Source organism: Kryptolebias marmoratus, linkage group LG1 (genome assembly GCF_001649575.2).
Source record: "Kryptolebias marmoratus isolate JLee-2015 linkage group LG1, ASM164957v2, whole genome shotgun sequence".
Taxonomy (NCBI): domain Eukaryota; kingdom Metazoa; phylum Chordata; class Actinopteri; order Cyprinodontiformes; family Rivulidae; genus Kryptolebias; species Kryptolebias marmoratus.
In genome coordinates, this window is record NC_051430.1 from 35,959,420 (window position 1) to 35,974,723 (window position 15,304).

The window sequence follows — 15,304 nt, forward strand, 5'->3', positions numbered from 1 at the left end:
GTCTGCAGTCGGTCTGTCTGCAGTCGGTCTGTCTGCAGTCGGCGGTCGGTCTGCAGTCGGTGTGTTTGCAGTCGGTCTGTCTGCAGTCGGTCTGTTTGCAGTCGGTCTGTTTGCAGTCGGCCTGTCTGCAGTCGGTCTGTCTGCAGTCGGTCTGTCTGCAGTCGGTCTGTCAGGAGTAGGTCGGTCTGTCTGCAGTCGGCCTGTCTGCAGTCTGTCTGTAAGGAGTCGGTCGGTCAGGAGTTGGTCTATCAGGAGTCGGTCTGTCAGGAGTCGGTCTGTCTGTCAGGAGTCTTTTGGTTGCGAAACATTCTTTGATGTAGACAAAATTAACGAAAAACTACAAAAAACGTCTCCGGTTCTAAACCCAGTCCTGTTGGAGCTCTAAACCTGGTCCTGTTGGAGCTCTAACCCTGGTCCTGTTTGGAGCTCTAACCCTGGTCCTGTTTGGAGTTCTACAGTTCAGAGTTTCAACAGAAAGTTGGTCTTTAATGACTGAACTGAGGTTTTAGATCTTTAAGTTTTTAATCAATCACAGGTTCAGATGCAGATTTTAACACAATGTTCAACTCAGTCTGATGACATCACACAAACTTTGAGCCGTCTGATCTTTATGTTTTTACAAACAAACCCTTCTTATTTGCACAATCTTTACTTCGTTTTTATATCAGCTTAGATTATGACAAAGGGAGTTTTTGTATCCTGTTGGTCTTTAGAGAAGAAAGTTGATGGATGTTGGAGTTTATGTGAAGAGCTGCGTTGATACTGTCATTATTTCTGAAGGTATTTTCTACCTTACTTTGTAACATGAAAAGATTCTGGTTCTGAACTCACCAGTTTCTCACCTCTCACACAGTGTAGTCCAGCTGGATTTAGGTCATGTCCCTGAACCTCGCCACATCCTGTCCCGTCACTCCCTTCCAATCACAGACCTGCACTGTGGTCGGATGGGAGCTCAGGCCAGAATTGCCACCGCTTCGTTGGACCAGACTGTCAAGGTGAGACAGTTTACCTGCACAGGTGCCAGTGGTTCCCAACATGGGGTGGATTCCTTTGGGAGGGCACAGGCTTTAATGAGGCAGGGTTACAACATTGTTTCTAGTGGGTTTATTACTTAGAAACTATCTGATAAACACCTGAGTTCACCAGCCAATCAGAACTCGGCATCACTACAAAGGCAGTGTTTCACTCTGAGTCTCTTCTACAGTCACTGATTAGGTTAACAAGCCTGGTCTAATTCAGACCATGTCCTGTTTTCAGATCAGTGTTTAAATTCTCTAAAACCTCTGAAATCATCAGTCATGGTAAAATAAAGTTAAAGGATCATTTCTGGAACAGCAGCTGGAAGCAGTAATTAAAAGTTTTTCTATTGCCAATCTTTAGAAATCAGGGCAGTTGATTGCTGATATACGACACAGTTATGTTTTTTATTTTGTCATTTTGGTCAAAGAATAACAATAATTGCTTAACCTGAATAAACACACATTTAACACCCGTTAGAAGAACTTGTACATTTAAAGATAAAATGTAGAAAAACATTCTTGGATAAAAACTAAATTGTGTGCTACAGTGAGCTGGCAGCTGCTGCTGCATCTTAATTTTTCTACTTGGTAATTGATGAAGTATGCAGAGGCATGGACAATTGCCAATTTTATTTCTTTTTCTCTTAAAGTGGCCAATATCAGCTGATAAAATTCAGTTGGCCAATTAAACTCTGTCTCTAGTGGTGGTGTCCTGTTTATATTCATGCACTGTTTCAGATGGGGGTCTTTGTCTACCTGTACAGGTGTGGGAGCTATCGTCTGGTGAGATGCTGATGTCTGTCCTCTTTGATGTGGAGATCATGTCAGTGACCTTTGACCCCTGTGAGTACTTCCTGTTCTGTGGAGGAAGTGATGGGAACATCTTTCAGGTGTCTCTGTGCAGTCAGGTAAGTCTGAATCCTGAATCTGAATCCTCTGTGCAGACTCGGTCCATGTGCCATGTCCTTCAGCTTCTGCATCCATATTTACTGTGTACACTTCCTGTCACAGCGAAGGACACACTTCCTGTGTCCTTCGTCATGGTTTACACTTCCTGTGTCCTTCGTCATGGTTTACACTTCCTGTGTCCTTCTTCATGGTTCACACTTCCTGTCACAGGTTCACTTCCTGTGTCCTTCGGCATGGTTTACACTTCCTGTGTCCTTCTTCATGGTTCACACTTCCTGTCACAGGTTCACTTCCTGTGTCCTTCGGCATGGTTCACACTTCCTGTGTCCTTCGGCATGCTTTACACTTCCTGTCACAATTTACACTTCCTGTGTCTTTCGGCATGGTTCACACTTCCTGTCACAATTTACACTTCCTGTGTCCTTCGGCATGGTTTACACTTCCTGTCACAGTTTACACTTCCTGTGTCTGTCATCGTGTTTAGGGGTTGCTGTTGAAAGAATGTACAAATTTCTCTGTGTTTATAAGATCCCAGAGTCCTTAATGAGTCCTTTTTTTAAATACTTTTTTTTTTTAAACTCCATTTTATCTCAATTTTAACCATAATCTGGTTTCAGAATATTATATCCTAACATGAACTGTAATTTTGTTTCAGATGAATTTGTCTGAATCTGAGCTGTAATCTGGTTTCAAATGAGTCTATACCATCTTGAATCGTAGTCTAGTTTCAGATGAATTTGTTCCAATGTGAACTTTAATCTGATTTCAGAATATTTCAGCCTACTCTCTCTGACCCATCATCTGGTTTCAGGGTTTTTACTAGAGTCAGTCAGGTCTATTTAATTTAATTTAATTTATTTTCTTTTATTTAACCAGATTTAAAACCCCATTGAGATCAAGATCTCATTTACAAGGGGGACCTGGGCTAAAACTTCAAGGTATTGTGTGTCCTCGGATGATGAATCTTCTATTGGTTCATTTCACTGGTTAATTTATCACCGAAATGAAACCTGCTGGTTAATCTAATGAATCAATCTGAGGTTAATTAACTCCTGCAGGAGGCAGCAGGGAGCTGATATTTAAAGAGACAAATGATGAAGACTGATTTTTCTCTAAAGTTTTAATTTATTATTTCACAAAGCTTTTAATGGGGCTGTAGATTCATTTGACATCAGTTTTTTTCCATTTCATACCTAATTCTATGAAGTAACTATGAAGTTAAATGTGTCTCTGATTCTCAGCTGGTTACAGTTTTTTATGAAGTTAAAGAGCCAACAGAATAAATTTAAACTCAGTTTGAATATTAAATACGGATTGAAATAGCATACGTTGAAGCCTGACCAGATCCAACCTGTTGGTTTTGATTGTTGGCAATGTTGGTGTCAATAAAGATTGATCATTCAAAATCTGTATTTTTATCTTTAGATTCTCAGTCAGGAAAAATCCTTCCAGTCTGCGAGTGAAGGAACACAGGTGTTCAAAGGGCACAGGTGAGACTGACACAGTGCATGGCCCTGATCCTGGTTCTGGAAGGGTTCTGATCTGTGGTATGGACTGTCCTCAGGAACTTGGTCACGTGTCTCTCTGTGTCCATGGACGGGACTCTCCTCCTCTCTGGGTCACATGATGAGACGGTTCGTCTCTGGGACATTCAGAGCAGACAAAGCGTTCGCTGCCTTGCACACAAAGGTAAGCCCAACCCATACTTCAGTCTTTTTCTAATTCTTCTGTCATGACCTTTGACCTTTACCCTGCTAACTGAGGCCTGTAGAGCCTGAGATGAAACTCTTTTCTCTGAACACTGCACGGTCTGACCTTCAGGGTGAATCTGCTGCCACTCCTGGGAAGATTGGCGGCTGTCTTAAATGTTTTCCACTTAAGAATAATCTTTCTCTCTGCGGAATGATGAAGTCCAAATACTTGGGAAATCACCTTTGACCTTTTTCCAGATTAATGGGCAGCAACAGCTGCTTCTCTGAGGTTATTGCTGATGTCTTTCCACCTTGGCGTTGTGGTACAGTATATGTATGTCTGGACTGTGACGGGACAGACTTATAGACTCGCATACAGGGAATCAGAAAAAGATCACATTAGTCATAAATGCTGGTGTAGATTCTCAGTCATCCAGGACATGGTAAATCCAAAAAAAAAAGGTTCAAAACACAAACAACTGGATTTCTATTCTGTAGTTGAAAGTCATAGATGATCACCCTTCCTATTTTATTTACCTGCATTTTGCTAACTGCCTCGATGGAAAAGGAAAGCAAAATGAGCCATAATTTGCACCCTGAAATTGTTTATGGCAGGCCATTTGTGTATTTTATTTCTTATATCAATTGTCACTTTCCCACACTTGGACTCAGTTAGCTGAGAAGCTAGGAGTGTGTTTCAACAGTGATCCCCCTTGACCTCAGGGGTCAAGGGGGATCACTGTTGAGTTCAAGGTGACAGGGTCAAAGGTCAAGCTCACAGGTAACCCCTTTGTTAGAAACTTGTCTCTGCTCCTAGATGTGAGCCTTTTGTTTCCTTCACCAAGGAGGTTCTGGTTCTGGTTGTGTCCGTTGGTTTGTCTGTCTGTCAGCAAAGATTAGGTAAAAACTGAAGTAAAGATTCTAATGAAATCTTCAGGAAATGTAGGGGTTGTCTCAAAAAACAACAGATTAAATTCTGGTTCTGATCCAGATTATGATCTGGATCACGCTGTGGGCTCTCTGAGAGATTCTAGTACTGAGGCATGCACCATACTGACGGATGCAGTACAGATGTTTATTTCTGTCTGTATGTGCAGATGTTTTAAATCCGTCACATCTCTGCAGGTGAATTTGCTCGCTGCTTTTGCCAGTTAATTAATGCCCGTTGCGTTTCCTGTCTCATCTTGTTGTTAATTAATGGGCGTTGCGTTTCCTGTCTCCACCATGATGAGAGCTGGTGGCGGCTGTTGACAGGAACACGATGAAGAACCGCCCCGTTGTGATTGTGACTGACACTTTGTAATTAACCAAATCCCTCCCTCACTTCAAACACTGACGTGAGGAGACGATAATCCCCTTTTTGACCGGACAGACGGACTTGTTATCGTCTTTGCCTCCATCACGTTTCACGCCGTCTTCCTGCAGATTCTGGTGCAGCTCACAATGAGGCTGGCTGAAAGCTTCATCCTCTTCATCCTCCGTGACGGCAGCACTTCCAACCGATTTGTCTCAGCTGAGCAGATTCGGCTTCTTCACTCAGCTCAGATTTTTTTCTGTTGTTTTGAAATAACAAACCAGTTCTTTTGTAGATCAATGATTTTATTTTTATCTCTTTTTTAAATTTAATTTCCACAGGAAGCAAACAGATTCAGTTAATCATAAAGTGTGTCTGAATCTGAGACTTCACAGAAGCATCATCTAAATATGGATCTGGATCTGAATTGGAATAGCATTTAGGATTTGGACTTTTTTTGTACAATGCCTTGAGGTGACTTCTGGTTTGAATTGGTGCGATATAAAAAAATGAATTGAATGGATTTGAAAGTATGCATAAATTGTATAAGAGCAAACACTGTTTAGCTAAAATAACTGGAAGCTTTGTAGTCACAGTGTGTTCATGCCCATTTCATGAATGACTAGTTTTATTCTGTCTTTAAATGTGATGCCTTGATTTGATTTAACAAAGTGAAATCTGACATGAAGATGAAACTGCTGCAGAGAGTTTCCTGCTGAACCTGTACCACAATTAGACTAGCGTTATAATGCCAGCCCTGAAGCCAGAGATCAATATTAGTAATTAGTAGATAACAAACTCATTAGTAACCTTTTGGAATAATAGAAAATAAAAATAAAGAAAATCTGAAACACTCACAAGCTTCTCAGTAGGTAAATGCTAATGTGGACAAACGAACCCTGCGCTGATTATATGGCATAACTACCATAAACAGTAAAAAAATGAAGGTACAGAAATATATCTAAAAAGGTATGATGACAAACTCTTGATAACTGGTAAATATTGAACTTTTTAGTAACTGATTGACAAATAATGAACTCATTATTTGATGGATAAAGAATTTGTTGGCTTTTCATGGCAGTCAATAAGGTTTTTTCCAGACTCCTCCTAGAGACTAACCAAAGATGTGTGTCCTCCAGCAGTCTAAGCCTATAGCAGCAGAACTAAGGGAGAGCTCAGGAAACCCAAGCCAACCCTAACTATAGGATTTATCAGTAAGTAAAGTCTTAAAGCAGACAGGGTGTCAGCCTCAGGGAGGAGCCTGAGAACTGGAAGCTCCGCCTCCTGTTCTCCTGTTAGAACCTCTAGGAACCACAAGGAAACCTGCAGTCTGAGAGCAAACAGCTCTGTTAGCAAAATATGGAAGAATAAGATCTTTAATATCAGATGGAGTTTGGTTGCTGAGAGCTTTGGATGTTAGGAGGAAGATCTTAAATTCTCCTCTGAATCTGACAGGAAGCTGAAACTGGAGAAATCTGATCTCTGATTAGAAATCTGGCAGCAGCAGTTTGGATCAACTGAAGACTTTTAAAGAGTTTTTGGACTCCCAGATAATAAAGAGTTCCAACAGTCCAGCCTAGATATGATAAATGCATGGAGCAGTTTTCCTGCATCATTTTCAGACGAGATGTTTCTAATTTCAGTGATGTTGTTCAGGTGGAGTAAAGCAGTCCTGGTAACAGTTTTAATGTGGGGTTAAAAGACATCCTGATCCTAAATAACACCGAGGTTCTTTACTTTAGAACTGGAGAACAAATTAATGCCATCCAGAGGAAGAGAAAGGCTGCAGAGTTTGTTCCTAAGATGCTCAGGTCCAAAACCCAGAACCTGTCTGTCTGAGTTTAAAGCAGAAGATTAAGAGTCCTCCAGGTTTTTATGTCTTTAAGACATGTTTGTAATCTAAGGAACTGATTGGATTAATCTGGTTTTATAGATAAATAAAAATGAGTATCATCAATTTATCCCATGCTGTCAAATAAATTTACCTAATGAAAGCATAAATAAAGTAAAGAGTATTGGTCCAAACACTGAACCCTGAGGAACTCCATGTCTAACTCTGGTGTTTGAAGATGAATAGTTATTTGTCCTCTTTGGACATGTGGAATTCTGTAGTGAGCTACTATAGAGTAATCTTCAAATACATATAGCAGCACTGTAGACCAATTATAGGTAAATACAGCAAATGTAACATGTTGGTAAGAATCCACAGTCTGCCAACATCTTTCTCATGTAATGTTTCTATATCCAGCAGGATCATATTGTAGTGGAACAATTCAGTTTTACTTGCAGCCCCAAAATTAAAACGTAGAATTCCTTAAATGAAACTAAAACATTAATATCTCATATGGTTCAAAGGTCAAGAAAAAGATGGATTTTAAGGAGAGACATGGAAGAGGCCTGCCTAATGTGCAAAGTAATTTTGTTTCATAATTTAGGAGCTGCAACAGACAGAACCTTTAGCTGAGGTTCAGGCAACAGCAGATCATGTGACCTGAGAGAACTGGTGGGTGTGTAGGGGTGTAGTTGGTAGAATGGGGCAAAAACATGGCAGGCTTTAAAAACAAATTAGATGTAAGGCAGCATTTTGTACCATCTGAAGATGAGCATCAGAGGAACCATTGACCCCAATGTGAAGTGGTCTACAGTTATCCAGCTAAGGGGTTTTAACTTCTGTCCTTATTTTATGCAGATGCCTCAACTGAAAAAAGCTTCATTTGACAACTGTCCTAACTTTGACCTCTGGGTTCATGATGGTTGGTCTAATGTATCTAAGGAACCTACATCCACACGGAGGTCTCACTGAAGCTGCCAAAAACTATCACTTCTGTTATTTTTCATTAAAATTTAAAAAGTTCAGAGCTATCTAGGCTTTTAAGTTATAAAAATTTTTGATGACATGAAAGCTTGAATGTTATATAAAGCATACCAGTACCATCAAAAGCTCCAAAAATCAAATGACTTTCATGCCTGATGATGGTTGGACAGAAACCTCAGACCACATCTTTATGTTGCTTACATTCATTTTCTGAACTCTCTTAATCTTCTTCAGGTTTGTGGGGCTCTGAAGGTGAGATGTGGGTTACATCCCGGAGAGGTCGTTAATTTATCATAGGGCCACACAGATACAACCAACTAACCAGAAATTCAAACCTAACAGCAAATTAGAATCACCAGTTCACCTAAAATGCATATTTTTAGACTGCAGGGGAACTAAAGTAACAGAGACCTGCAGATCCATGAGAAAAACATGTAAATTCCCTAATATTATGAAAACTTTTATTAAATAACTACAAAATGTTTTTTGATAGTTTACCTTGTTTTCTAAATGCATACAATCTATAGGATTAGGGTTATCATCTGTAATATTGAAAGTACAAAAGTCTGAACACAATCTGTCCAGATTCTTGATTTGAGTGACGTATTTTATTGCCGGGTGTGAACTTTCCCAACGAACACTGACCATCTGCAGCTGAATCACTGAAGACAGATGTTCTGTTGGATGTTCTATAACTATTCAAATTTTACTATTTAAATAGTTGATACTTAAACTAAACAGTAATGTCTAATGAGGCACAAACTGATTTATATACAGCTTTAGACTGTTGGAATTGTTTTCCCACTGCAAGCTAGTGTTTGTCCAACTAACCTAACCCTAAGCCTAGTAATGCTCTCATGCTTTAACTTCTCGACTCTCCCTTCAACCGTTCAACAAATATTGTTGATATGAGGCAGTGCAGCTGGAAAGGCAGAGAAGAATTGATCATTTAAATGAATAAAAAACAAGTGTGGTAAAACTCCAGTCACCCACATCTAGGGACAGTCTGGTTATCAGTTTAACCTAACATGCATGTTATTGGTCTTTAAGGTTTGGGAATAATTCTACATCGCAAAATTCATGTTAGTTTCTTTTATCTAAACTTTGGAGTTCTTGAGCACCCCTAAAAAATAGCCTAAAATCTCTACAAGTGTCCATTATTAAAGATGAATTAATGTGCTGGGTGTCGGAAATATTTCACTGCAGCTCAACACAGTTAATGAAACATTAGATTTTATCTGTAAAGAGAACATTAAAGTTAAAAAACAGAATGTTCTGATGTTCTGATGCACAAATCATTTTGTTCTTGAAATCTTCATTTAAAATGTAGCTTTGTCCAAAATAATATTGGAGAAAACAAAGAAAGCTTTTTTCAATTGACTCGTTTCTCCTCCTTCCTGCTGAGAACAGTCATTAATGAAACATCATTAGAAGAAGAGGCAACATAACAGAGACGAGTCACTGAGCTGCATGCAGGCCGAGGGTAAAAAACCAAAGACAGGACGATCACTGTGCCGACATTTTATCGGTCTTAAGCATATTTTATTAGCACGGCTAGCATTGCTAACTGTAACAGCAGACGGTGTGTCGGTTTTTCTACTTTTGGTCAAAGATTTCCAACAGGCTGCCAACATTTGTTATTTGTTCTACAACAAATTAAAGCTGAAGCAAATCCAGCACAGGTTTTCTGTAATCTGTTCTTCCTGTTTTAGCTAAAGTCTCTTTTTTTGCCTAGTGTCCTTAAATAGAAAGCTTCAGCCTGTTTGAACAGCAAATACTGTTCAGGAAAAACATGGTTTCATTTTTGTCTCGTCTCTACCATTTGTCCTTCATCTGACTTTAGTTTTAAGTGCTTTCCAGATCGAACAGACAGAGAACTTCAGGTCTGCTTCACTCATTAAAACCTAAGCTTCCACCTAAAGTGGGACAAAGCAGCTTAACTACAGTACATTCACTGAGCAAAAACGAAATAACCCATCAAAGCTTTGGACCGATTGGTTACTGCACGGGGTCTGTGTTTCAGTGAATGGAGTCTCTGTATCCAGTGCATGGAGTCTATGTGTATCCAGTGGACAGGGTGTATGTGTATCCAGTGGACGGGGTGTATGTGTATCCAGTGGACGGGGTGTATGTGTATCCAGTGGACGGGGTCTATGTATCCAGTAGATGGGGTGTATGTGTATCCAGTGGGCGGGGTGTATGTGTATCCAGTGGACGGGGTTTGTGTGTCCAGTGGACGGAGTCTGTGTATCCAGTGGACGGGGTTTGTGTATCCAGTGGACGGGTTCTATGTGTATCCAGTGGATGGGGTCTGTGTGTGTCCAGTGGACGGGGTCTGTAACTCAGTGGGCGTAGTCTCTACATGATTTACAAACACTGAATGCTAACAGAGCTAGCACAACAAAACACAGTTAAGGTATGACAGAAACTCATTGAGTAGAACTGTAGTCTTGTTACACAACATCTTGTTTCTGACACCACTTCCTGTCTGTGTGTTTTTAGGTCCCGTGACAAATGCCGTCATCTTGCCAGTTTCAGCTAACATGTTCCTGCCAGACAGCCGACCTGCTGTTCCTTTACCACGTTTCAGCCGACACCTTCAAGCCTCCGAAGGGAATGATGAAGATTCAGGGGCGGTCTGTCTCCGCCCTGCGCTTCACACACAGGTGAGTCTTCAGGTGAAGCCACGCCCTCTTCGGTCCTGAGATGCTTTAAAGGTAAAATAAGTGTTTTGAAGCTGACACAAATCGAAAGAAAGCCATAAAAGGTGCTTGTTTTCAGAATCCTGCATTTAAAAAAAAAATTGCACAAATTTTAAATTAGTAATAAAAGATCGAAAAAATTACTAAGGTCTCTTTGGCATTTTTCATGATCACTTGAAAGTGTGACACTGCTGGTTTCTCTCTGCCGGCTGCAGAAGAGCTGGAAACTCCTCGCAGGCTGTGTGACATCATCGTAAAGCTCGGGGGTCCTCTGGTGAAATGTGGTGCTCCAGCTCCCGACAGAATCACTCCAGACCAAAAAACAAAAAGTTGTTTTCACAAAACCTGCTTCTTCTTCTGCTTCTATTTTCCCTGATAAACACTGCGACAGTAACCTCCTCAGTGTCTTGCAGCGGTCTGCCACAGCTGGCACAAAGACTCTAAAAACAAATCAATAACTTTTTAAATCAGAGAAATGAGCCAATGGAATGCTTTATGGAAGTGTTTAAACAAAGCCACCAGACTTCGTTCTTTTTCTTGCCATTTTGTTTCAAAACATTTAGAATTGCAGTCCTGGATGAAGAACACGTGCCCCTTCTGGATGCCGATGAAATAAGATTTGTTTTAAAGATTAAAAATTGTTTTATGTTAAAATTAGGTGTAAAATGTGACATTGGAGCCTTTTTGTTTTTTTGTTTATATTTCTTTATTTTAAAGTGTTTTGGTGCTTTTACTTCTTGTTTGCAGGAGGAGGAGGAGTCGTACCTGCAGAAAGCCGACAGGTTGTACTCGCTGATAAACGCTGTGAATGACAAGGTAAGAGGGGCGGAGCTTTAGGTGTACTTTACTTAGGGCTGTGAAACAGGAAGTGAGGTCAGGTTGTAAATACAGAAACAGCTGATGGTTTTAACTGTAAGTTTTGTTTTGAACTTCAGACAACTGAACTGCTGAGACTCCGCCCCCTCTGATGTTTGTTTGTTTGTTTGTGTTGCAGACTGTGTTTGGTGACGGTGAAAACACAAAGGTTCGCATCGCAGAGCTGGAAGAAGAAGTTCAGACTCTGAAGAAAGTCAACAAAGATCTGTTTGAGTTTTCCACTCAGCTGCTCACCAAGCCCACATAAACACTTGTGATGTTTCAAAATAAAAGCCTTGTTTTTAAGCTGTATCAAAATAAAAATCTTGTTTTTGAAGAACTTCCTGTTTTAGTTTGATTCATTCAAACATCATGAAAACTTATAACTACCATTGACTCTTAACTAACCCTCTGCTACTCTAAACTAATACCTGAGCAGTTCTTAGGTTAACTTTAACTTTAACAAACCTTAACTAAACCTTCACATCTGGATCTACGACTAGTAACGCCATTAACTAACCACAGATAACTAACTGCCTTACTCTCCTGACTTCTTTTTGATACCCCACAAACACTAAATTCTTTATGCTAAACTAACACAACTAACCAGATAATAAACCTCACACTACTAAATATCCACTAGTTATAACCAATTTTACCTTAAAAATTATTGTCAACTACGCATGACCAGTTAAATGTGTTAAACCCCTTTTAACTACCACAGCAGATTGGTTAACCCTGTTAACTATCACTGGGTAATCTGTCACCAGTTCATGGCAGAATTTTTACAGATTAGGTAAACCGGTTAAATATGATCCTGTGTTAGTTAAGTTTAAATCCAAGACCTAAGAACCTTTTTATATAAAAATGCAAACAGAACCGTATAGAACGCTGCAGAACTTCAGTCTGAGCAGCAGATTCATTATTAACAAAAAAAAATAAATAAATATTCATTTAAAATTTACATTAGCTGAGAGTCGATTCTGTAACTCTGACATCATGTTCCAGCTTCTGGGTAACATCCAACAGAACACATACAGAACATCCAACAGAACACCTAAAGAACATATAACAGACACATATAGAACATCCAACAAAACAGGAAAAGAACATCCAACAGAACAGAAAAAGAAAATCCAACAGAACGGGAAAAAAACATCTAAATGAACACATATAGAACATCTAACAGAACAGGAAAAGAACATCCAACAGAACACCTATAGAACATGTAACAGAACACCTATAGAACATCCAACAGAACACCTATAGAACATCCAACAAAACAGGAAAAGAACATCCAATAGAACAGAAAAAGAAAATCCAACAGAACAGGAAAAGAACATCCAACAGAACACCTATAAAACATATAACAGAAGACATACAGAACATCCAACAGAACACCTAAAGAACATCTAAATGAACACATATAAAACATCTAACAGAACAGGAAAAGAACATCCAACAGAACACCTATAGAACATCCAACAGAACAGGAAAAGAACATCTAACAGAACACCTATAGAACATCCAACAGAACAGGAAAAGAACATCTAACAGAACACCTATAGAACATCCAAAATAACACATATAGAACATCCAACAGAACACCTATAGAACATCCAACAGAACGAGAAAAGAACATCTAACAGAACACCTATAGAACATCTAACAGAACACCTATTGAACATCCAAAAGAACAACTATAGAACATCCAAAAGAACATGTATAGAACAGGAGAAGAACATTCAACAGAACACCTAAAGAACATATAACAGACACATATAGAACATCCAACAAAACAGGAAAAGAACATCCAACAGAACAGAAAAAGAAAATCCAACAGAACGGGAAAAAAACATCTAAATGAACACATATAGAACATCTAACAGAACAGGAAAAGAACATCCAACAGAACACCTATAGAACATGTAACAGAACACCTATAGAACATCCAACAGAACACCTATAGAACATCCAACAAAACAGGAAAAGAACATCCAATAGAACAGAAAAAGAAAATCCAACAGAACAGGAAAAGAACATCCAACAGAACACCTACAGAACATCCAACAGAACATGTATAGAACAGGAGAAGAACATTCAACAGAACACATATAGAACATCTAAAAGAACAGGAAAAGAACATCCAACAGAACAGAAAAAGAAAGTCCAACAGAACAGGAAAAGAACATCCAACAGAACACCTATAGAACATCCAAAAGAACACCTATAGAACATGTAACAGAACACCTATAGAACATCCAACAGAACAGGAAAAGAACATCTAACAGAACAGGAAAAGAACATCCAATAGAACAGAAAAAGAAAATCCAACAGAACAGGAAAAGAACATCCAACAGAACACATTTAGAACATCCAAAAGACATGTATAGAACATATAACAGAAGACATACAGAACATCCAACAGAACACCTAAAGATCATCTAACAGAACACATATAAAACATCCAAAAGACACATATAGAACAGGAAAAGAACATTAAACAGAGTAGAGAACATATATTAGAACACATACAGAACACCTATAGAACATCTAACAGAACATCCAACAGAACACGCACAGAATGGGGGTTCAGGTGAGAGATCTGACACAAGATCTGAAAGATTTTAATTCAATTCAGTTTCAAATGTCTCTTGACTGTCCCCTGATCTTTCAGATGCAGGTAGATGTCTGTCTCTCCTTCAGATGCAGGTGGACGTCTGTCTCTCCTTCAGATGCAGGTGGACGTCTGTCTCTCCTTTAGATGCAGGTGGACGGCTGTCTCTCCTTTAGATGCAGGTGGACGTCTGTCTCTCCTTCAGATGCAGGTGGACGGCTGTCTCTCCTGGTATGATCCATGCATCTGTGGAGACGATGATTCTTCAGAATCTCCAGGAAAAACTAACCAACAACAACAAAGGACTGTCAGCTGATCTGAGGGACAGATGTCAAACTATAAATAAAACGGATCAAAAACACATCAGAAATATTAAAAAAGGATTAAAGATAAACCTCTGGGCTGCAGGTGGACACTGTCCTTTCAGACTCACTGAACTTTATTTAAACTGACTTGTGGATAGCCTCAGGTCTCTGCAGATTTCAGAACTCTGGAGATATATAAAAAAACAGGGTTTTTTTTGTTTTGTTTATTCATCACAAAAAGCAACAGATAAAACTGTAATCATGAGCTTATATTCTAAACTTTTTCCTTCCCCTGATCTCCTTGTTGCTCCTGGACACCTGTTTTCCTCCCCCTCTGTCTCCTCCCTCCTCTCTCCCCCTCCCCCTCCTTCTCCCTCCTCCTCCCTCCTCAGCAGCAGGAGAACCCGGAGGAGCAGCAGAGGATGCAGACAGTTCGGCAGGATGTCCGTCAGGTTTTTGTGCTCCTGCTTCCGGACGGTCCGGACCCTAGTCCTTCTCCTGGTCTCCCCCTGCCTCCTTCACCCGGAGCCCTGCCACCTCCTCGCTCGGACCGGGCACGCGGTCCGGGTCGGTGCGCTCCTGCCGGCGCAGCGGGGGGCGCGCGTTCAGGTCCAGGCGGCGCTGAGCCGCGCGGCGGCCGCATTAAGCCGGGACCCGGACCCGGACCCGGAGCGGATCAACTTTCTGCCCTACAACCTAAGTCTGGAGCTCGTGTCCCGGCAGGTTCCCGCCGCGGACCCGGAGTCGCTGCTCCGGTGCGTGTGTGAGCGCGTGTTGGATCAGGGAGTGTCCGCCGTGCTCGCCTTCCCGCAGAACCGGGCCGAACTGCTACAGGTGGACCTGGTGTCCTCGGTCTTGGGGATTCCCTTCATCAGCGTCATCGAGCACGGAGAGCCGCTGCGCGCGCAGGTACCAACCTCGGTTGACTTTAGGAGAGCGCGCGCGTGCGTGCACGGGTTACGTCCTGCTGTGAGTCCGACAAGTTCTGTTGGATTCGGTTTGACCTTGACCCGGTTCATGTCGAAAGAGCGCGCGCAGCTGCGCGCACGGCTTCCGTTTGTTTGTTTGCTTGTGTTGACGGTAAAATGCAGCTGGTT

At 40.7% G+C, this 15,304-nt stretch overlaps 2 protein-coding genes across 2 annotated transcripts in view; both read left to right on the forward strand.

Moving 5' to 3' along the window:
* wdr18 (WD repeat domain 18) overlaps positions 1-11,603 on the forward strand; it is a 16,979-nt gene extending 5,376 nt beyond the window's left edge. Inside the window, exons 4-10 of the mRNA XM_037978744.1 lie at positions 854-995; positions 1,784-1,927; positions 3,354-3,418; positions 3,493-3,617; positions 10,231-10,394; positions 11,178-11,246; positions 11,425-11,603. Of these exons, the coding sequence (XP_037834672.1) occupies positions 854-995; positions 1,784-1,927; positions 3,354-3,418; positions 3,493-3,617; positions 10,231-10,394; positions 11,178-11,246; positions 11,425-11,553 (838 nt within the window). The 3' untranslated portion in view covers positions 11,554-11,603. The remainder of the gene's footprint in view (positions 1-853; positions 996-1,783; positions 1,928-3,353; positions 3,419-3,492; positions 3,618-10,230; positions 10,395-11,177; positions 11,247-11,424) is intronic.
* Positions 11,604-14,619: 3,016 nt separating this feature from the next.
* The window catches only part of grin3bb (glutamate receptor, ionotropic, N-methyl-D-aspartate 3Bb), a 28,645-nt gene continuing 27,960 nt past the window's right edge, over positions 14,620-15,304 (forward strand). Inside the window, exon 1 of the mRNA XM_037975951.1 lies at positions 14,620-15,116. Coding sequence (XP_037831879.1) covers positions 14,649-15,116 — 468 coding nt within the window. The 5' untranslated portion in view covers positions 14,620-14,648. The remainder of the gene's footprint in view (positions 15,117-15,304) is intronic.